Source organism: Haplochromis burtoni, unplaced genomic scaffold, assembly GCF_018398535.1.
Source record: "Haplochromis burtoni strain Fernald_Lab_line unplaced genomic scaffold, NCSU_Asbu1 Contig_83, whole genome shotgun sequence".
NCBI lineage: Eukaryota > Metazoa > Chordata > Actinopteri > Cichliformes > Cichlidae > Haplochromis > Haplochromis burtoni.
The window spans coordinates 953572-977061 of NW_024582444.1; the positions used below are offsets into that span (position 1 = coordinate 953572).

At 41.4% G+C, this 23490-nt stretch overlaps 2 protein-coding genes across 11 annotated transcripts in view; one reads left to right on the plus strand and one right to left on the minus strand.

The window, feature by feature from the left end:
- The window catches only part of LOC102301331 (phosphatidylinositol-binding clathrin assembly protein), a 27828-nt gene extending 17135 nt beyond the window's left edge, over window positions 1–10693 (plus strand). For 3 of the 6 annotated variants that reach the window (XM_042222273.1, XM_005926378.3, XM_005926379.3), the window contains 10 exons: window positions 76–178; window positions 1556–1689; window positions 1928–2025; window positions 2267–2380; window positions 2492–2522; window positions 2663–2804; window positions 3792–3815; window positions 4189–4245; window positions 4425–4544; window positions 7277–10693. In XM_042222273.1, coding sequence (XP_042078207.1) covers window positions 76–178; window positions 1556–1689; window positions 1928–2025; window positions 2267–2380; window positions 2492–2522; window positions 2663–2804; window positions 3792–3815; window positions 4189–4245; window positions 4425–4544; window positions 7277–7291 — 838 coding nt within the window. In that variant the 3' untranslated portion in view covers window positions 7292–10693. The remainder of the gene's footprint in view (window positions 1–75; window positions 179–1555; window positions 1690–1927; window positions 2026–2266; window positions 2381–2491; window positions 2523–2662; window positions 2805–3791; window positions 3816–4188; window positions 4246–4424; window positions 4545–7276) is intronic. The other 3 variants (XM_042222275.1, XM_042222276.1, XM_042222274.1) reach the window with 2 other exon arrangements.
- A 1883-nt stretch (window positions 10694–12576) lies between these two features.
- LOC102299886 (RNA-binding protein 4) lies at window positions 12577–23416 on the minus strand. 5 transcript variants are annotated; one of them, XM_042222278.1, is made up of 8 exons: window positions 23306–23416; window positions 22476–22655; window positions 18865–19049; window positions 18418–18615; window positions 18237–18349; window positions 17761–18042; window positions 17420–17649; window positions 12577–17267 (listed from the first exon to the last, which is right to left on the minus strand). In XM_042222278.1, exons 2-8 carry the CDS (start codon window positions 22634–22636, stop codon window positions 16772–16774), a joined length of 1665 nt encoding a protein of 554 aa, XP_042078212.1. In that variant the 5' UTR covers window positions 22637–22655; window positions 23306–23416; the 3' UTR covers window positions 12577–16771. The 5 variants fall into 5 exon arrangements, with proteins under 5 accessions (XP_042078212.1, XP_042078213.1, XP_005926437.2 ...); XM_042222279.1 differs by lacking the exon at window positions 23306–23416 and adding an exon at window positions 23051–23213; XM_005926375.3 differs by lacking the exon at window positions 23306–23416 and having other exon boundaries at window positions 18237–18346; window positions 18433–18615; window positions 22476–22801.
- Between the last annotated feature and the right edge of the window lie 74 nt (window positions 23417–23490).

The following is a 23490-nucleotide window of genomic DNA, read 5'->3' on the forward strand; positions in this document are numbered from 1 at the left end:
CCCCAAAAAAGAAAAAGAAATTTAAAGAGACCTGTAAACCCTGTGTGTGTTTGCGGGTGTGTGTCTTACCTTAAGATCCAGCACCTTGTCCAGTGCAGTGTCATCTCTCTCCAGCACGGGGATCTCTCTCAGCCGTATGGAAGACAAGACGGAGGACAACCGACTGCAGCAACACAAGGTGAGTCAAACCTGTCCACATACTGTGGACAGGTTTGCACAGTTCATACATACCACGTGCCAAAACTATTGCAGGGATTCAACCACAATATGATTGCCTGTGCTTTTAGGTTCTTTTGTCTTCTATGCTAGTGAAACACTCTGAAATCCGTTCACGTGTGTGAACCATGTAGACTTCGGTGTCTTAAGACTTTCTGCCCTCCACACTGTTGTTAAAGTTGAATAGACAAGTGCATTAATTCTGCAGTACAGTGAAATACGCTGTTTCTCTGTAGTGTACAGAGATGCACACAGAATAGAAATGAACTCTCAGTCTACATACTGCACTCCTGCAGTGGAGTTTATTCTCAAACAAACCATCCTGGCCTTTCATTCGATAGTAACAATTTAAAGGAAGATTAACCCTTGAAATACACACTCACTGGATGCTTTGTTATTTATATCTAATAAAATTCTCATTAATGAAACTATTAAACTGGGCAATAATATGGCAGCAACTCATTTAGATGAGTTAAAGAATGTAGACATGGTCAAGATAACTTGCTGAAGTTCAAACCAAGCATCAGAATGGGGAAGAAAGGTGAGGAGACTTTGCATGTAGCATGGTTGTTAGTGCCAGACGGGCACTTTCCCACACAACCATCTCTAGGGTTACAGAGAAAATATCCAGTAAGATGCAGTTCTCTGGGAGAAAATGCCTCGTTGATGTCAGAAGAGAATGACCAGACTGCTTCAAGCTGATAGGAAGATAACAGTAATTAAAAAAACAAACACTTGTTACAACCATGGTATGCAGAAGAGCATAACACATCCAGCTTTGAGGACAACCTTAATCGCTTTTGGACAAAAGAAGATTTGATCTGATCTGGTCTCATAAAACCATGGATCCATCCTGCCTATATGGATGGTTCAGGCTGGTGGTGGTGTAAGGATGTGGGGGATGTTTTCTTGGCATACCCCTTGATACCACTGGGTATTGTTTAAACACCACAGCCTGCCTGAGTATTTATGACTGCAGTGTACCCATCTTTTGATGGCTGTTCCCACCAGCAACTCTAACTGGCTTCTTGAACATGACAATGAGTTCACTGCACTCAAATGGCCTCCGTAGTAACCAGATCTCAATCCAATAGAGCGCCTTTGGTATGTGGTGGAACAAGTAATACTAGATGTGCAGCTGACAAATCTGCTACCAAGTCAACATAGACAAAATCCTTTGAGGAAAATCGCCAGCACCTTGTTGAATCGCTGCTAATAAGGATTAAGGAAGCTCTGAAGGCAAAAACAAAAAAGAGTCTGACATAGTACTAGCAAAGTGAACCTTGTGTGTGTTATACTAATCATAATCATCTACATTGTGTTGATGTATTCTGTCTAGGAGGACGGTCACAAAGTGATCGACATTCAGACACCTAACGTGTCACCCAGCACCCAATCAGTGGGCAGTGCCAACAGCAGTGGAGGGGCCACAGATCTCTTCTCTAACTCACCTATTGTACCCGTCAACAACCAGTGAGTGTATTGTCTGCGCTTATATATAGTTTCTACACAGAAAAAAAGTGCCTCCTATCTATACTGCTAAAAAGAGTGTTTTTTGTATTAGTTAAATGTCACAAGTCTATTTCCTTGATCTTATCCTGATGTTTTGTCCAGTTACCCTACGTCTTTAGATGAAAGCCTTTAGCCTTTACATTTTTAGAATAAAGTGAGGAAAAAAACTGTGCTTTCCACTCCATTTTCCTTCCTGCAGTGTGCCAAACCTGACTAGTGAGCTGTTCACCCTGCAGCCTAACTTCACCCCCATCCAGACCACACACACTGTGCCCAACAACAACAACGCCTGGGGAGGTAGGACCACGCACGCACGCGCATGCACGCACACGCACGCACGCACGTGTACACATAATCATGTTAACGTACAATGAAGCATGAGAGTAAATTCCCACTCACTACCTCACACACACACACACACACACAAACAGGCACACGCTTAAAGCATGTTATGCTTTGACAATGACGGCTAGCTTCTTCATGCTTTTTGACTCATTTCTTCTCTTTTCACGTTACCATGGTTACCTGTGGACATCAGGTGACTTGCTAAAGCCATCCCCACCCACTCAAATTCACAGTCCTGGAGCCCCGTTGCACTCTGGGAAGATGTTGCCCAATGATTTGGACTCATCCTTAGCCAACCTTGTTGGGAGTGAGTACAAAATGTGCAAATTTTCTCTTCACATTTTCCCTGTTAACCAGTCTTGCTGTGTCTCCCTTTCAACTGATGCTATGTTTATTTTTGTTTTATTTCTTCTCCCAGACCTGCAGTTTGGGGGGACGCCAGCTAAAAAGTGAGTGGGTTTGCCTTACATCAAAAGCCGAGCCGCAGGCAGACGACTGCTGTCGGATCTCTCACGCTGTTCAATGATTTTTGCATCCTCTGTGCACCTGTAAATGCACGTGTTAGATCGTGTGTGTTTTTGTGCATCAGGCCAGAGCTCCAGTGGAGTCAGCTGGTAGAGAAGAAGCCGATGGGTGGTAGTGGCTGGCAATCGAAGACCATGTGCACCAGCACCAACTGGACTCACACCACCCATCCCATGGCACCTGCACCCATGCCCGTTCCTCAAATGGTAAAATAAATGCTACAATTACTTTTTAATTGCCTGCGAGAGTTTGTGCTTGTGTCATCAAGGTCCTGTGGTTGCACTTACACTTCCTCTGACACTTTTTTCCCCCACTTCTGCTGCTTGATTAGACGTCTTCTCAAGACAGTATGGGTGTGAAGGTTTCTGCTTTATTAACAGTTTCTCCAGTCTCCACTTAGTATGGTTGGTTAATTTGGGATTAAAATATAATTTTACATATAAATTTCTGTAAACCAAAGCTAGCTATAAGTGGATGAGGGATCCTAGGTGAATTTCTAAATGGATGGGTTTGCTCCAGCGCGATGGCCAAGAAACTGAAAAGGTTTCTGGCTTCCATGATGTTTAGTCAGTTGCTTTATCGCTCATTAGTGTTTCCCTACTGGCCGGTAGACTTTACAATGTGATATGGTAATAAAAACAAAACAGATTTTTCTAGGCGCTTCTGAGCTTTTAAAACTGGAACCCCAAAGCCTCAGCTTTTTTAAGATAATGATAAAAACTGACATTGCGCACAGTTGGATTTTTCTCCCAAAAGTCTTTATAGATGTCTAATAATTGTGGTCATGTGAAAGAGACCAAGTGACCACTGAGAAGATTGGCAGTGAGGCTGTATCCAGCTCTTTCAATGCATCAGTACTTTTGAAGGAGCTCCCAAATGTGTCTGTGCCTTTTGTGCTCCATGCCAATTATCTACACGTCTCTTCAATTCAGTCTGGTTTCATCCTTTTAATTTTGGACTGATTGACCTCTCAACTCAAACTGCTCATTTTCTCGGCAAATGGTTTGGAAAGATGGTGGCACGCCTTGAATGGAAAGTAGATGATTTTAACATGAGGAAAGTGCAAAAAATTCCGCTTTATCTTCTCTGCCTGTTTGGAGAAAGAGAACGAGCATGGCTGTGATTGTGGTATGCGGAACTATTTTAGAGGTCTTTAACTGTTTTTCTTTTCTCTCTTTCCTTTAACTCGACAGAATGGGATGATCTATACTGGCTATGTAAGTTTCTTCAGCCCCCTTTCCTTCACTCCTCGTTTTGTCCACGACATCCTCCAGAACTGCACTGCTTTGCTTTCTTAATCATTTTCCTTATTGTACTGTCTTAGAACTGCCCTTTTATCCCTTGTGGTGTCATCTCGATTCAGTTTTGTTAAACGTTAAAGCTGATTTTGTTTAACAAGATCTTGTAAAAGCCGAATGAATGGGAATATTTATTTGGCATAAAAAAACAAAAAATGACTTTCTTTGAGGTACTTCTTTGACAGATTAGAAATTAATTGCCCTAACAGAATTAGCGTTAATTTTAATTTATTTCTTTTGGTCACTATTAAAAAGTATTGTGCATTACGCCCCTCCCTGTTTTTCTGTACAGGCTCCAGCACCAGTGGCTTTTCCTATGACGACACCCCAAGTGCCTGTGTATGGAATGGTAAAGAACAACTTCCAGTCTTATCGTGGTCTTACAGTCAGAGATTTTTAATTTATCCAATAAATACTGTTTATTTTTATTGTTTTGTCTCGGTTCACGTTGCTCTGTTTACTCCCCACCTGTTTCGCTCCCTCATACTCTTCTCCTTCCCTGCCTGCTCTCACCTGTGCTCTGAGAAGCTCCCTCCTCAGATGAATCATCAGATGGGGGGCGTTCCCATGATGCCCCCACAGCATGTCATGTATAACCAGCCTGTCCTGAGACCCACCAATCCTTTTGGACCCATCCCAGGAACACAGGTAACATCAGCCCTCACAAAAACAAGCAGAAATGTTAATGAACATGCCAGAGAGCGTGGGGACAAGAGCATAGCATATGGGCACTAATGGGATCATCTCAAGTAGTGCAATGGTTGTACGCAGTTGTGTTGCACAAAGACACAAGTTTAGTAGTTTTGCCTCTGTACACCACCACAGTGGATTTTAAATCAACCAATCATGATGTGATTGAAGTGTAGACTTTCAGCTTTAATTCAAGGGGTTTAACAGAAAAATTTGACAAACTTTTTTAGGAATTGCAGCAAGTTTTATAGATATTCTCACATTTTCAGAGGCTTCGCATTAATTGGACAGTTTACTGTTTCATGACCGGTTATGCCTACTTCTCTGTTCTTGGACAAGCTTTGAAGAAACGATATCTGAAGATGATTCAAAGTGTTGATTTTTCACTGCACTTTAAATAAATTTTAAAATTTTGAGGCCCAAGGAGATGTCAGTGCAAGTGAGGGACATCATCATTAGGGTCAACCCCCACCCCCACCCCCCGCCCCCCACCCAAAAAATAAAAATAAAGCAATCAGAGAGGCGGCAAAAACCTGGTACATTCTTAAAAACCATGAATTCACCAGCTTGGCAACAACAAAACACCCGAAATAACATTGAAGATTAGTAAACAGAATTATAGACAGAATTATAATGATTATAATCATATCCATGGTTAAGAAAAACTTCAGAATCTAAATGTGTTAACAACACTTAGGTGTTGGACATAGGTGCATCACTGTCAAGGTCTATAATCAAGCGAGGGCTTCATGAATGGAAATATAGAGTTTTTGCAAAAAGGTGCAAACCACTGGTTACACTCAAAAACAGGAAGGCCGCATTAGACTGTGTCAGAAAAAGAGCCTGCACAGTTATGAAACAAATATTTCGACAGGTGAAAACAAGATGGTAAATGGCCTGTATTTATATAGCGCTTTACTAGTCTCTAAGGACCCCAAAGCGCTTTACATATCCAGTCATCCACCCATTCACACACTGGTGATGGCAGCTACATTGTAGCCACAGCCACCCTGGGGCGCACTGACAGAGGCGAGGCTGCCGGACACTGGCGCCACTGGGCCCTCTGACCACCACCAGTAGGCAACGGGTGAAGTGTCTTGCCCAAGGACACAACGACCGAGACTGTTCGAGCCGGGGCTCGAACCGGCAACCTTCCGGTTACAAGGCGAACTCCCAACTCTTGAGCCACGATCGCCTGGCTACCAATGGAATCAGGTCACTAGTGTTTAGTGATGATGTAACTGCAGATAGAAGTAGTAGCATGAATTCTAAAGTGCACAAAGCTATACTTTCTCTATACTCTCTCAGATTGCAGATCTGACTTCCCAGTGCAAATGATCCATAGCATACTGCAAGAGCCACCCAAGAGTTTCTCAATGCAAAGAAATGGGAAATTCCTCAACAGTGAAGTCAGTCACCAATGAAGTATATCCTATATATACACAGCATCCCAGCTGTTTTGTGGCTACATCGATGTAGTTAAACGAGCAGGCTGGGGCCGCTGGTTAGCTTGGCATAAAGTCTAGAAATGTAGGGGAACAGCAAATCGGACTCCAAATTATCCAGCAAGTGATGCCCCCACAATCCCACAACTTGGCATCAAATAAGAGAGAAAAGTGATTTTCTTTAGGGTTATTGGTGTGCTGTTTTTCTTTTTCTTTGTTTGTATTCTTTTTTACTTTTGTTTCTGCTCTTAATGCTAAGGTAAGCTATCCAACTTCTGTTCACATGCAAATCACATGTCAGAAAATAAGTGCAGTTGTCAAGCTGTGCATTCCTTTGTAAACCATAAATCAAACATGCAGCTTGTCTGGGTGCTTTTTTTGTATTTTTCTTTCTCCTTACACTTGACCAATTACAGATAATCTGACACCACGCAGAGCAATTTTGAAAGCAGTCACAATACAGTAGGGGGGAAAAACTGCCTTGTTGAAGCAGCAGCAACAATGCTATTACAAACATGACCAATAAAAAAACAAAATGTTTAGTAGGTAATAAGGAGGGTGTGTGGATGGAGAAACTGCCCAAACTAAATCATCTGCAAATATTGGACAGCTCTAACATTTATGGTTTTCAGTGCGTAGCTTCTGAGAAAAGCAGATTATTGAAGCAGAAACAGATAAAGGAGAAAACTGGGAAGTAATAGGAGCTATTTAAATGATTTGAGCACATTAATGGGCTGCATTGCACATCTTAAACCGATGTGTACCAGCACAGAAACAACACGGGCAGAATATTGCTTTGGTACAAACACTGAATCTGTGCCTCTTCAAGTCCTCGGGAATAACAGAGGCCACTCGTTCATAGCTGTTTCTCTAGGGGTGATTAGCAATGTTCAAGTAGTGGCTCCATCAAGAATCTCAATGATGAGTCATGTTGTCAGGTAATTTAAAAATTGACCAGGAAGTGTGAAGAAGAAAAAAAAAAAGTTCACTGTGAGCAATCATCAGCTGGAAAGGTTACAAGACTCACAGGAGCACAAACAATCAAGTATATTTTGACCAATTATTCAAAACATAACAGAGTAATATAATTGTTTACTGAACAATCACCGCTCCGAGGTGCTGTTTTCTTGGCACTGCGGCAGCTAATACGCTTGTCAATAGATGCCTGAACACTTGATGAGCTGTTTTGTTGAACTAAATTACTCTTGCATGTCTCTCACCCCCCCACCACCCCGTCCTCTGCAGATGCACTTCATGTAGGGGATGATGTTGTAACCATGGCAGCAAAGCTGGGAGAGAGAAGGCGAGAGGAAAGAGACAGAGAGAAAGAGTCGGCAGCGAACGCAAATCCAGAACCAAAATCCAGCGCAGGGGAAAGAAAGAAGAGGGCAGAGAGGAAGAAAAAGGGGAGGGGAGAGGACGAAGGAGAGAGGAGGACCAGAGGATGGATAGAAGATGAAACGCTGATGTCAGTTTCCATGTCACCTGACCCTCTAATCTCCTCTCCTCTCTCCATGTGGCTACTGATCTCTCTGTCTTTGAATCTATAGTGCTGGGGCACCAGAGGCTCTGCATTAGTCCCATTCATCCTCTGCTTGATTTGCCAGTTCAAATGGCAATTACGACCTGTGATGACACTATGAGGACTGACAGCTCGTTGGAAGTGCAGAAGCTCTTTTGCCATTTCCCCCCCGCCCCTCACCCCATCATACTGATAATTTCCTGTATAAAGGCTTACCCGCATCTCTCTCCATCCCTCAGCTGAATCAAACTTGGAGGACACGCGTCTCTTTCTCTGATTGGATCGTTTGCTGGCACTTTACTCTATGTGACCTTTGCCAAGGGTGTATTTCTGTGTAGGTGATTTTTAGCATCTTGTTCCGATTGGTTCCCGGTAACGTGTCATCCATCCGTCACCTGATGTCAGAAGTTATTGATTTGAATGCGTGCGTGTGTGTTCGTGTGTCTGCGCGTGCGTGCGTTCCTTTTTCTACATTTCAGCGTGCTGCATCCACGTATCCATTTGAGTCTTTTTATGAGCTCCATTTGTTCTTAATTGCCAATTTCACAGAGAGAATCGGGCGTAAAACAATTGGCACGCTTGTGTGATTGTGGATGGACGTGGAGCTGTGTAGGGTGTGCTACAGCGTGTTTCTCTTTTGGTACCTGATGTCATTAATGTGTTGCCAGGTACCAACATGTTACTGCACTGGAATTAACTGATGAAAGCACTGAGCCAGACCCAGGCATCACATTTGGATGTAAACAAACCTCCGCTACTTGGGGACGTGATGTACACACTGTGTTTCGTTTCGTTTTTTGGGGGGTTTTGCCCTCTTCTACAGGCGTGCAATATCATGCAATCTCATTATACACCCATTTGTAGCCCGGTTAGAAGCCTTTTTCTGCTGTAGTGTCAGAGTTCCTGTATGTCCACATGAGATTTCTGTACAGAATACTGTTGATTTTTTTTTCTCGTTTTCTAAGCTGTTCTGATAACAACTGAACTGCTCTAAAAGTTGTGAAAAATGCACTGAGAGCCACACAGGAGGTGAGTTGACATTAGGTGAATTTCAATCTAGCAATCAGTAATGGTCGAACTCCCAGCTGTATGATATCCTCCCTGTCCTGAGCATTTGTCCTGTCCAAAATTAGTCTCCTGTCAAGTCCTTATCACCCCCACCCTACCCACCCCAAAAGATAATAAAATTTAAAAAAAAAATGGATGAGGGTAGAAGTCTCACCTCCACTGGGAGGATTTAAAGAGAGCCACTGAGAAGCGAGTTATTAATGTAGAGTGGAACGTTTATGGACAGGACAGCTAAAGGTCAGTCTGGAGCATCAAGTGAACGACAGCAGTGGAAAGCAGCTGAGCGTAATGTCTGTCGATCGCGGCCCGAGCAAAGCCCGCAGCGACGGCGCGCAGATTAATTCGGACAGCCAGAGACAGGGAGGCTCTAATGAGACATTAAATGTTAATGTGGATTTTCTAGGAGATCCAAGGTCGAGTTAGACTCACAGTCAGATGATATATATAAAAATATATATAGCACAAACCTTCAAAGAGGGGACAATGCTCTGCTGCACAAAAACCTAAAATCATTGCTGGGATGTACAGTCGAAAGGGGCAATAATCAATTGGGTATGAAGTCGTTTTTTTTATTGGTTGTGTCCGTTCTATGTACATGTACTGTATGTGTGTTTGTGTGCACATGCCTTCCCATAGAGATAAACAGGGTCATGTTCCTCGGTTAGAGGTTACACATCTCTATCGAGCTGGTAGCTTGTACTAACTTAGCAATGAGTGTTATTGTGACCGTGTCTGTACAACATCACATCATTTTAAGGTGGCTCTAGGTTCACTCATCTGCTGCAAAACGCAAAAAACGGGGGGGGGAAAAGAAACCCCCGAGTCATCAGATGTGGAATCAGTCAAAGTGAGTCTGAAGCAAACTTCTCCAAAGAGCTGGAAGTGCACAGGCTGGTGATTTCTAACAAAAAAAAAGAAAATAAAGAATCGCAACTGTAACTGCTGGCTATGTAAAAACCAGTCTCACCGCAGCTACAACTCTACTACCAGCAGAGAGAGATTTGTGCTAGGAATCACCGGGCAGGCAGATGTTCTCTTCGAGGTTTCACTTTTGAATGAACATAAATGTAAGAGGTCAGCTGAGATTTGGGTATTTCCTTCGGGAAAATGTCGCGCCATTACTCCTTGTTGCAGTTATTTGTCGTTCTCCGTCAGATGAATGAGCTTTTCATTGTGCACTTCACTCCCACCAACAGAGCTCGATCCATCCTGGGCCAACCTCTGACTGTTACTGTGTCCTCTGTATATAGGTAATGCTGTTCATGTGTTTTTAGACGTGCTCTCTCTCTCTGTAAAGTGATCGAAGCCCCATTGGATGACGTACTGTACGTGGGACAATTTATTGCTGTATCTGTGTTTGAATGGTTGTACTTTGAAGGTGTCATCATCCAGCGATGGGCGGGGTGGGTTAGGGTTGATGTTTGTGATGTTTGTGTCCATCTGGAGGAGTAAGGGTGGGGTCGGGAGGGCTGGGGTTTATGGGGGTAAACTATCACAACTGGTCTATACCAAGAGTGTCTTCATCAAGGAAGTGGACAGGACAGGGTCTGTCCTCTTCAAAACAGGAACATTTTTTGCACCAAAGTCATCATCAAAGCGCAGCTTCTTCTTATTCAAAGTCACTACGGATGGATGATATCAGAACTCAAAGGAATTTTTTCGTTCTTTTATTTTTAGAGACAAAGAAACTGTCTTTTTTTTGCATGATTAAGTGTCGTCTTTTTATTGGCTTGTGTGCCCGGTAAAAGCATGACCATTGTGTGAACTCTCACTTACCGGTGTGTTTGGAAAACGTTAAGGAAATTTCTCCATGAGATTTTTTACTTACCTCTTGACATGAACACTCATTGACATTCATAAATCAACTGTTTTACAATGTAGGGGTCCGTAACTGTTTGAAGGCTGCCTCGCATGCAGAAATGCAACTTGCAAGTAACCCATCAAACTTCAAACACAGTTACCATATCTGCATCTCTGTAAAACATCATGGATGTCAATGTCGATTATCACCTAGCTAGCTAGACATTGCAGTCTTGTAAAATCGCTCTTTATTAAAGCGTTGCTATTTTCAATACGTGTGTTTGAATGCTTGCTCCTTTTTCATACTATGCCAGCAGCATCATGAGAGGTCGTGATTGAAAGTCCAAGTACTGTAATACGTGTTTGGTCTGGTCCACATTGTGTGGTGTTCTTTATGTGTTTGCCCAGTCTCGTCCTGTCGTCATAAACTAGACTTATCAGTTCTTAGTCATACCCTAAAGCACAGACCGGTTTCCTCTTAAGCCAGTCTTAAGTCCATGAGATGCTTCAAGTGTGTTTTGAGCAATTTTGGAAAACTAGGACCAGAAATGTACAGATGTGGGGGTTGGGATTTGAGATCAATGGCATCATTTTCAGCCCAACTGTGTTAGTGCAGATGGGTAAATTAAGAATCTGTAGCATTACCCACATCTCTTGGTCATGTCTCTTTTTTCCCCCTTCTAAGAATAGTTTATTAATATTATATTCTTCCTCACATTCCCTCTACCTCGCTATGGTAGATTAAGGGACACAGCATGAAGCCTTTGAGCCAAACTAATTGTAGTATTTTATCTGTGGTGGGACTTTCTAAAGCCCAATGAAATAAGATTTGAAAGGCAAAGCTTTAGGAGACAATTATTTGCAGTCACATCTTACCTTTCCATACAATACAATAAAAAGAACCTCCACTTTCAGTGTACACATTTACCTACACTCTAATGGTGCACAATGGATGTAGAAGGTTAACACAATGTTTCAAAAGTGCATGCTTATCTTAAACATGGGTTTCATAAAAATGAAGTGAGTGGCCAAGTCCCCCCACCTCTCTTAGATTGGAATAGTCACACAGACAATATCCATGCAATAATTGCAAGAAAATTCTTTTTTTTTTTTTTGAAACTGGAATGTTTATTGAACCTTCTGACAATTTTTTTAAAAATCAATTTGCATTTGAGTTGGTATAATTTCTACTATGTCCATAATTTCTGTCCAATTTATTGCGCCATTTCATTCAGCTTTTTCAGGAAAAAAAAAACAAAAAACACTGATTCAGAAGTCACAAAAACCCATGTATCAAATAGGCATTATAGGGTTAATCTGGTTATCGCAGGAACAGCCAAATTGCTGTTCAAACCATCTGTTTGGAAAGGACAGCCAATCAGAATAAGACAGCTTTAAAAGGAAATGAGCTAAAAAGGTTTGTTTTAGACCCAGGATGGACAGAGGCTTGAACTGAACTGCGAATTGTGCTAAGCTACCCTAGAAAAGAATGAATATACAGAAATGAAAAATAAACACTATAGGTCACCTTTAAAGAGTATGTTTAACAATGGGCATTGCCCAGAATGGAAAATTCCCCAATTAAATTATTTACTGACTGCACACTCATCAGGAAACAAGTGTTTGTATTCATTAGTGAAGCTACTTCAAAAACTAATCTGGCTGATGGAGGCATTTATTACCAGAGTAGAAACTGCTGCATATCCATACCATTATTCCAATGAATGGTGCATGATGTCTCTGCAGTTTCACCTTCACTGTTCCACCTTTGCCCATTTACATACACAGGCCTACTCCTCATGTTACCTCAGTATATTAGTGTATACTGCTTTCACTACACCCATGCAGTACTGTAGTGTCCATTTGTAAACTTAATTGCTGTTGAGGGCATGAAACTCAGTGAGTATCCATGAAAAGGTCTTGTTTGCAGGTGGAAGTCCGATACCTTCAACTACTTATTTTGTATATTAAAAACGACTCAATTATCAGGTTTGGATTGTTATCAGAGTATTGGTTTTTATTTGAAAAAGCATAGATTGATGTTTTTGGAAAAAAAACTGAATAAAATGTCATCTGATGCTGAGCCCTGAAAGTTTATATGGCAAAACCCGCCAAGCTTTCTGCATCTTCAAATATTCACACAGAGATTGTTTCATTCAGTTGAAATTCATTTTATTGATAATTAAACATTTGAAAGAACATAGGACAAAATGTAATTTAAAACAACATGGTCGCATCCGTGTTCATCGTCATTCATACAAGTTGAATGCGGCATCAAAAAACGTTTTCAGACGGGGGGAGTCGAGCGTTGAACCAGCAACCGATCCTGAGCCAGGTTATTCAACTCTGAAGTGGAGGCCCTACCACTGTGCTCTTACGCAAGGCACTTAACCCCCGAAGAGGCCGCAGGGGCGCTTTTAGAAAAACTAAGACAACCCATCGATCTAAATGTCCCCGACTCTGGCTGTGGTGCTCTTCGGTGATAGGCTGAAACAGGACGTACTTACAACAACATGCCTGCTGCAGAGTGTGTTCAGATTTAGACTAAAGGGGGCACAGATGTCCTTAAAAACTTGTGTGAGAGTGGTCACATTAGGAGCAGGAATGTATGAGCAGAGAAAACTTGTTGAGGGGAGGAGGGAGGGGAAATGTAAGGATTTGAACAGGAAACGAAAAGAGGAAAAAAAACAAAAATCTCCCATTTAACAAAAAACAAAAACAAAAACAAAAACAAAAACCAAAAAAAAAAAAAAACCCAAACAAACATTAATAAGAAGAGAAAAAAAAGATGGGTGAGTTGTTTCAAAAAATAAAAAATAAAAAAAATTCCAAAATCCGGACAAATCTGAATCCCTGAAGGCAAGTGAGGAGTAAGAAGTATGGACACAGGAGCATCTGTACGGCGTGTGTGTGCTGGTGAGTGTGTAGGCGTGTTTCGGGGAGGGGTCTGAGTGTGTGGTCTGAGTGTTTACCTTAGTGGGGAGACCCCCCATCGTCCACAGCAGTTTCAGGCCTAACGCTGCTTTTTTCCCCCATTCCACGCTACAGCTGCGTGTGCCGTACGTCCAGGGCAAGGGCTCAGTTTGGCTCCCTCCCACTCTAGCTGCAATAATCAGCAAGAGGAAGAAGGTGGCTGGAGCAGCAGCAACAACAAGGCAAGCAACTAACAGTTCACATGGAGAAGGTGGAATAATGTGGAAATGTAGAGAGGCTATGTGTCACTGAAAAATAATCGCAGCACTATCAGTTCACGTGCTGAATGAGAAGTAATGCGAGTAGCTAATGTGTGGTACAATCACATCGGAGCAACTATTGAGAGTCATGAAATGCAAGAAGAATCAGGTGTGCATTAGTATTATTTGCACTGCATCGCACGTGTTGTCTGTTATAAATTATATGAACTAACCCAGTTATAAGGTGAAAGTTGTCTAGGTGTGATTTGGATGCTGAGAAATCCTGTGTGTGCTTCTGGTGAGATCAGAAGAGAAAAGGAAAGGTCTTCGTGCCTTCTCACTTCTGCCCGGGAAAAATCAGTGGCCTCTACAAAATCCAAAACGACTTTCGCATCACCATCAGCACTGAGAACATCACCTGAAGTCTGCTCAGCTTAAAACCCTTCGATACACACACACACACACACACACACAGTTGCTTTCTCTTTTTACTTCACTCGCCAATGCCACTACAACTCACCATCACTCACTACATGCTACAGCACAACTGTAATCCCTCCCTGCCATACAAACGGCTGCCTCTTTTTACGAGTCTGGTACAACTGAACTGTCCAATTACACCAGGTCTCCAACTGTTTAGAAAGAAATACAATCACTATGTTTTTATTAACAGTCAATATTCCTACCAAATGTTGGTTGGCATCTTTTTAAATATTTACATTTGTACCAAATTGTAGATTTTCTTTCCGTCTAAATCACCACAGCTATCCATGAGACCAAAGGTATGACAGAAGCTGATGAGACTTCCAAACAAACAAACAAACAAAAAAAAAAAAAAAAAAAAAAAAAAAAAAAAAAAAAAAAAAAAAAAGGAAACTAATGGAAGATGTCAAAAAATAAAAATAAAAAAATAAAGAGGAAAGAAAAATTAAAAGTTGAATTTTAATTGCTCAAATTCTATTAGCTCCATTGGCCATGCATCGCTTGCTGACATTCCTCCTGGCTCTTATAAATTCACATATATACAAAACCAACAAAAAAACCCCCAAAACTATTGAACAACTGAATGTTGCTTATAATCAGAGAAAGATGTGGATGCATTGAACACAAAACAAGAACTAAGTGTGAATAACTACTAAATTACGTGAAGACTGTTCTGACGTTTAAAGGCAAAACCGACCTTTAAAGCAAAAACTGACAGGACATATTCAGTTCCTGAGGTTGGAACATATTTTTGTTTGCACAGACCTCAAGATTTACAGAAAGCCAAGAGGGGAAGAAAAGTAAGGTAAATTATAATCATCTACCTCAACTGAAATCATGCACTCTTGTGGGTCTACTCTGCTTTAATCGATACTGCCCAAAATAGCAAAACTATGAAACATCAAGCAGGTTATTCACACACTGCTTATATCCATCAAAAACCAGTCCAACTCTTGTATGTTAGGAGGATGGTCTAGAAATTTACTTCAAAGTCACTCCTCTCACCCTGCAAATGAGTAAGCTCAGGAAATGTTTTCATGTGAACAGCCCCCATTCTTTTATTTTTTTAAGACTACACCGTCAGCTAAAACCCCTTTCAGACACAGCAATCTCACTAGGTCTACCTAGTAAGACTTACATATTTCTTTTAATATGGTGCATGTCTGGATGCATGCTGTCACATGTGCGTCAAAAACAATAATCAAGTGTATGTGTTTGCTTTATTCAGTCCAGAAGACAGGATGATGTCTCTGAGCTTGTGTGGGAGAAGCTGCTCAGTCGGCAGCCCACACACTCAAAATCAGAGAAACCCTGCAGGTACTGACGAGGAAGGAGAGAACAAATGTTCTCAAGTGAAACTACATCTACAGAGTGATGCTTACAATGCCCAATGACACCAGTGAGATAGGTCTTTTGGATATATTGAAAGCTGTTTGTGTGCCTGAACGAAGCCGTGAGAAGAATTCATGTATGATCCAAGTGCTGTCAATCTACAAGACTGATGTTTTCTATCCCATGTCTGAAAGGGGCTTAAGTGAAACCAGCCTGATACATTATTTGAGATGCCATCTGGTCAATTTAACAACACAATTTCAATCTGTACGGGATCAAATTTCCTCAATAAATGAAACAATCAATTTGATTAACCACTCAAACTTCCTTTTACCTCAGCTCTGCTTTCCATCTTCAAACACCATATTACATGTAGAGGTTGTGCGTCTGATCAAAACAGGTTTATTGTTACGAAAGCATCGCTACAAATGACTTCAGACTAAGCCTCGTTACATACTCTACAAAAGCCACAACAAATATGCAAGCACAACTGTTTGTACTTTGTTATTGTTGGAGACGTGCTGAGTCAACTTTGTGTTCTTCATAGCAGACTGCAGTTTGAGGTGCTGTCTAACTGAACAACATTATACAAAGAGATGTTTCTTCAACACCCTGACAGATATACAAAAGGGGACAAAATTATAGAAACAATTAGTATAAAGCAATACAGCTCAACAGCACATTAAATTGCAGCCAACCCAAAGTTGGCCGTCATGAATGAACATCATGGGCCTGTAGAGAAATTAGTGTTTTATAAAAACAATAACAAAGTCATACAGTCCCAGTTGTACAGGATATGTTTCCATGGATAAAACCGGTTTATAATTTACTTATCTGTACTTTGTATTTTTGTCTGCAATATACGATGATGTAAAGAGTTGCCAGACTGCACATTTCATGCAGCAACAATCTTTTATGTAGAGTACATAAAATGGCTTCGCCTGACACCGAACAAAAAGCTCTTCTGAAGTGACAAAAACCCACCTTCTGAGTCCGACCTTGTTTGAGGCAAAATTTAAGCTTTAACATTCAACAAGGAACCAGCTGTGCCTCTATATCACATCTAACAGGAACTATAAATGCTTAACAGCACTCCAGTATCAGCTGCCTCCCTCATCTCCACTACTCCAGAGACCTTGCTAGCTCATAATCATCCACTTAACAGAGTAATCATCCATTGAGAGACTAGTTGGTCAAGATGGAGAAACAGGGGAGAATCACAACCTTGCCCACTCTCTTGTTTTTCGCCTTTAAACTGTCCCTTATGTATGTTCGCTGACGTACACACACAAACACATACACGCGCACACACACAATCACACATCTGCCATGTGTAAAGGAGCGTGTGGGAGGGGGGTGGGACTATCGATAAGGGGGTTCTGGCGTGTGGTAAGGGTAATCGTGGCGCGGGGGCATGGGTTGCCCGTGTGCGGGTGTCTGCTCATACGGTGTGGAGGTGGAGTAGCTTCCCGCTCCGTAAGCTCCCGATGAATCATATGCTCCCGGTGCCCCGTAGCCTCCAGATGTGTCATAGCCCGCTGAGGCGTCGTAGCTTCCAGACGAGGCATCGTAGCTCCCGGATGAAGCGTCGTAGCTCCCCGATGAGGCGTCATAACTTCCCGAAGTGTCGTACGTTCCTGGTGCTGCATAGGAATCCGATGCGGCATATGTTGGGAGTGCTGTATATGTCCCTGGTGGTGCAGGGGTTGTGGTGGAAGCAGGTGCCTGTGTGGTTGCCGGTGGAGGCGGAGGTGGTGGTGGAGGATTGGTGTAGGCATACTGGAGGTACTGGTACTGTTGCTGGTACTGTTGATACTGCTGGTACTGATGCATTTGTTGGTAGTATTCTGTATATGACCTTGAGTCAAAATTAGAGTTGAAGAAAAGGTAAGAATAAGCAGGAAAAAAAAGGCACACAAATCTCAATAATATGACCATGTTATATTATCATAAACTGGTTTAAGCTTAATTTTCTTCTATCACTATCTGCTCTTTAAATGTTATGTGTACCTTGCAACAGGATCCGCTCCTTCAGGAGTTGTGGTGGTGGTGGCAGCGACGGGGTCTTCAGGTGCTCCAGGTGGTGTTGGAAGCAGGGCACGTCGTTTGGGGCGTATCTGAGCAAATGAACCCGGAACAGGGTCAGGGAGGAGAGGAGCTCGATTTCCTCGTATTGGGCTGCGGTCCCGCTCATTATCTGAAGGTGCTGCCTTTCTCCCTGCCTGCTGCTCTGCCAGAACCTTGAGTCATAAAAAAAAACAAAAAAAACAACACAGATAAGATGACCGTCTCTGAAACACAATAATAGACACACAAGCACACAAGACATTTTTACTCCAAAGTTAACAGACCTTCTGTCCCTCCTGAAAGAACTTGGCTCTCGCTGCTTCGAAAAGTGTTGTTGGATCTGGTACAGTCTGGGGCTCCACCTCTTCCTCAACTGCGGCCGCTGCAGAATTGTGATTTGCCAGCTCATGAAACACCTGGTCAGCTACAGATCCATACACTTGGCTGGCAAGAGCTCCATATATGACTCCATCTGCACCTTTAGAACTGGTGATCCCTTTCAGAGCAGCGTAGGTGGGGTCAAAGGATGTGGTGTTGTAGAAAGAGTTATGGACACTTTGTTGAACCTGCAACAAAAGAAAATTCTTAAATCTAGTCCGTCTAAACTCTATGGTGCAATATAGGGAGTTCAAATTAAAGTTCATAAAAGGCTTGACTGAAAATAAAGTTTCCTAAAAAGTTGTGATATTCATTACTTTGAAAAACAATGAGCAGAAGGCTTTCAAATGGCAGTGGACATCCTGGTGGTGAATATGCTTACTTGTATGGGTAATCCAGCTGCAGCAGCTGCAGCTGCAGCAAGCACAGCTGCTTGACTCTGATGATGCTCTAGTGACGGAGGCGGTCGTGGAAGAAGACCCTCTCTGCCACCTGCTGAAAACATGATTACAACATAAGCTGCCTTTCATTTCTTGGAAAACAAATTGCCCTTTCATCATCACCTGCTGTTACAGCACCTGTGGGGTTAGCTGAATTTCCGGCTGTCATAATCTGGTTTATCAGAGGTTGGGCTTTGGACAGCTCTACAGCCAACTGACGCCCCTTGAACATGGTCCCATTGAGTGCCTCAATAGCCGCCAAGGCTTCCTCCTTCCTCTCCATATGCACGAATGCATAGCCGACATTTGAGCATAACCTTGCTGTAGTTTACAGGAAAGAGAAAGGTCAACATTAGTCTGAGGCTGATTTTTACAATGAAATGTGTGCATCCCATATTTTATGTCACATCAACTTGAAAGATTGGACCACGATGCAAACCAGAAAAGTCACTTGCTCAGAGTTTAAAGTCCCCAAATCTGTTCTTATTCAAACCAGCTCAAGTTAATTAAATCCTGATGCAAATTTCTCTCACACACAATCTTTACAGATTACAAGGCTTTATACGTTACCTTTGACTTTATCACAGTCTAAAACTCTTCCGAAGGTTGAGAACAGCCCATGCAAGTCATCTGCTGAACATGTAGCGCTGAGGTTCCCCACAAACACTTTAGTGGAGTTGGGTGGGCGTGCTCGTGACTCTTCGACTACCAGGGGTCTGCCTCGGTACTCTTTGCCATCAAGATGTCGTATCGCCCTGTTAACGTAAGAACAGCTAAATCATAAACACATTCAAAACCACAGATGAGACTATCAGTAATAACATTTAACTGCAATATATGGTCACTGCCTATTTCCCTAAGCACACCTATTCAAAGGCTCATTAATGCAAATATCCAATCAGCTAGTCACATGGCAACAACTCAAGGTATTTACATATGTAGTCTTGGTGAAAACTACCTGCTGAGGTTCAAACTGAGCATCAGAATGAGTAAGAACGGCAATTTCACTTTGAGTATGGAACACCAACTTCCTGCTATCCAAGACCAGGAAACTGGTGCTACAATTTGCACAGGCTCACCAAAATTGGACAATAGAAGACTGGACAACAACTGCCTGGTCTCATGATTGAGTCAACATTCATATGGTAAATATTTATTCTGAATGTGACCATCAGTTTACTGTACTTAAATGTCCTTCAGTCACTAGATCTTGACCCAAAATAGCACCTTTGGGATGTGCTGGAAGAGCAGACTCACATTATAGGTGTGCAGGCAGGACAAATCTGCAATGACCAGATGATTTCACATCAATATGAACCAAAATCTTTGATGAGACCCTGTTGAATCTATGCCATGAAGAATTAATGGAGTTCTTTATGGAAGAGATCAAATACCAGCATAACAAATACTGCTGCAGCCTTTCCTTGTTTTACTAACTGCACTTTAATAGGAAGTAAACAGCTACTGTAATTAGTCAGACCACAACAGTGTTTGGTGAGAGAATGGTCCTGTTCCTGTTTTCTTTTTAGTATCTTAGTTTTTCAGATACTGCAGCCTGTTGCTTCTTTCATACCTTTATAAACTTTGTTACTTTTATTGTTTGACCTAGGTCTTCCAATTTCTAATAATAATGAAAGAGACAATTCTTGTATCTGAACTGTTTGTCTCCACTCAGACATTTTTTTAAGGTGTCTGCAAACTGTAAACTATTGCATGTGTTTTAGGCTTCTACTGTATTAGACTAGTATTAAGCAGGAAAGTGAAGCTAAGCAAATGGTCAAATTAAGCTTCTATGCATGGATCTTGGGATTTATAATTAGTCATTACTTTTATAATTAGTCATTACTTTTAAACAGTCAAAGCAGTGGAAATGTCAAATATGTATATACTTGTTACTTTTAACCTTTAATTTATATTGTATAACTCATTGATATGATTGTTGTACTGTAACAAATATGTAGTTCCCAGAGTGGACTCATTTCTGTGTAGTTGTTTTAACACTATAACAAAAACATCATTTATTTACAATGCAGATAGTGCTTACCAACTGTATCGTTTAAGAGGTTCAGAATATGTACTACAATACCAAAAAAATCAAACTGTGAAAGAGAATGACATGTCATGTAGACTAAATCTGACTAAACTCTCAAACATTAAAACTAAAGACATTTCAACTTGTTTCAATTTATTTAACTAAAGTCTAGTTTATGATAGAGCAGGGCGATATGGCCAAAAATATTTATCACGATATATATTTGAAAATTTGCGATAACGATATAACTGACGATATAATTGATGCGAGACAAAATACAACTCCACAACATTACTAGCGCAAAAAGACAACCTTCCATTTATTTTCACTTAAACAAGAAGCTGGTTTTTATGTACATTAAAGCTTTATAAAAATGTAACAGTGCAAATGCAAATTCCTTGCTGAAAGTTTAACCAAAAGGCATTTCCAGTAGAAATGGGCTGACATATCCTGAGCATAACCATGTATAATATCCACTGAAGTTAAAAAGAGGTGCTTTGCAACATTAAACTGCAGTGTGCAGTACGTATTTTTCGGACCATAAGGTGCACGGGATTATAAGGCACATTAAGCGAAACAAAGCAGTCAGATAAATCAAACTTTATTAACTCATTCTTCTTGCTTCCTCCACTTCTGTACCATTGATTCATTAATGTTGAATTCTCTGGCAGCTGCTCTATTCCCATGTTGTTGCAGTATATTAATGACTAACCTCGTATTGTGGATGGATTATCTCAGTTGTTCTCCTGACTGAAGTTTGGTCCGTTTACAGCATCCTGCCATGCGATTGCATTTGTCTCTAACTATGAGGAACCTTAACTTTTATAAGTGGAAAAGTGTTAGTGTTCGTCCTCCAGCTTCACTGTGTTTATTATGCTAACATAGCTGTGTCGCTAGCGATCACGTAGCACATCATTATATACCAGCTAGCCCAACTTCAGTAACCCTACAAACGTCACTGCTGTTTAGTTTCCTGTCTTCATTTATGTTGGAAGTGATAGCAGAGCTGTACGTTTGATTTTTTTCAGAAATCTCTCAGTCAGAACATGCTATATCATGCTTAGGTAACTAGCGAAACTAGCGAGCTAACTTCCGCTAGCTTCCTGCTAACTTCTAACTCCGTTAAATGTAATAAATTTTGTTTTCATGGATGCCTGGAAGTTAAACTTCATAGTTACACCTGGTAAAGCAGCAATGCTGATCGTTTTATTAAAGATGAAAGAATTTAGACAGTTTTTAACTCTAGTGATGCTGCAGTGTTGTTTGACCTGAAGCATACGGAGTTTAGGACCCAGATTACTCCCAGATTTAAGAGCATCTTAGTCCGACAAATACGACAATAACGACGGCCGCTTGCATGTTCTGCAAAAAAATGTGCTTTGTCGTGTATCTGACGGACAAACACCAAACCAGTTCCACATCACTGAAGTTGCACCATTTTTACAAACCAATTCTGGTTCATCTGTTTCACTCAACAATCGGCCATGTGCGTATGAAAACAAAGGCACTGCGCATGCGCGTTTTACTCCCATTCTATCGCGATATTTCATTTTCCTATCGTTGCCTAACATTATACCGGTATTACCGTGAACGGTATAATATGGCCCAGCCCTAGTTTATGACATGTTTTTTTTTTAATGTTTAGTTTTACTTAAGTATAACAACCTTGATGATAAAATAAATGAACGTTTCTGGTTTTGGAATAGATAGATTCTATCTATCATATGATGTTCCTAACTCACAATAGGATTTTGAAGGCCACTGTGCACATTAGTGCAACTGGTCAGAACAAAGTTAAGTAAAGAGACACAGAGCAATGCATGGCAGATGTCTGTGCAATACTCTATTTAAGAGTCTGCTGATAAGCCAAAATTATTTTGGGGGTTAGCTTTACTTTACTACACATACTGAACATCACTAATGCAAATGTTGCATTTCTGACGCATGTTTAAAAACGACAAAGCTGGACTACTTTAAATGACTAAATACAATGAACTCAGTCTGCTCTTATACTTTCAGAAAAGAATGTATGTTTTCATGTAAACTACATGACTCCTTTTGACATGATTTCCGAGATGTACAACATCATTTAGGAACGCAAAACACTAATTATATCTAATAACAGTGATGGCCAGTGTAACAATTATACCTGTCTGCTGCCCCCTCTCCCTTCAGGGTAACGAAAGCATACTGTCTCAGCAACGAGCAGGTGTTGATCTCTCCATATGGACCAAAGAGCTTGTTCAGTTCTTCGTGCGTAGCATCTATAGGAAGGTTCCCTACAAACAACTTCACGTTCTCACCGCTCATCTCTGTAAAAACCAGGCATCTGCAAGAGAACAAACATGACGCGGGGAACATACGGTCATTTGTGATTTGAGCAACGGCAACAGGCTAGCTAGACGATTAGTAGATCTCAACAGGAAATTTGCTGTCTTGAAAAAAAATCTCGAAAGGCCTATCAAAGCTGATTGATCCCCCCCCCACACACACAATTTGGCGTTATTACCAGGCGGGGTTTTTTTTTATAGCTATTTGCGTATTCGCCGGATTGTCACTTGGCAGTCGCCGCAGCGACGCCAGGAGGTATTATTAGCTAAGCTAATAAAACCGTTAAGTTGGGCGGCGAAAATGCCTCCAGATTAAAGTGTGTAAAATGCCTAGGTTAGCCGCAGAATGGTAAAAGACGAAAAATAGCTACATGTAACTGTTTATATAGCTTACTATAAGCACTGTTACACGACCAGCAGCACGCTAAAACTCCAGACACTCCTGGCCATCTTGTTGAGCATTAGCTAATGTTAGCTACGCCAGCTAACGCTAACGTAGAGGGTTTTATCTGAGTGGTAGCAAACGTCTACCAAAGCTAAAGCCAGGTCTCTGTTACCAGTTATCGTAAAAAAAATAACTAAGCCCGTCTAGTTTTCATATTTGTACAAAAATTTTGAATTATGCCAGCAAAGTACACAGAAGCCTTACCCAACGCGGTCCTGGAGCTGTCGTATTTAAACCTCACATCCGTATCCGGTTTCCTGAGGCAGGGTTGCACACATGGAGGGCGCAGTTTCACCAAGACGGTCACTTTACTGGCAAGCCACTATTTTACTTGCATATCTTCGCGCTAATGTGCTAAAGTAGACTGTAGCACTAACAAAATGGATGAA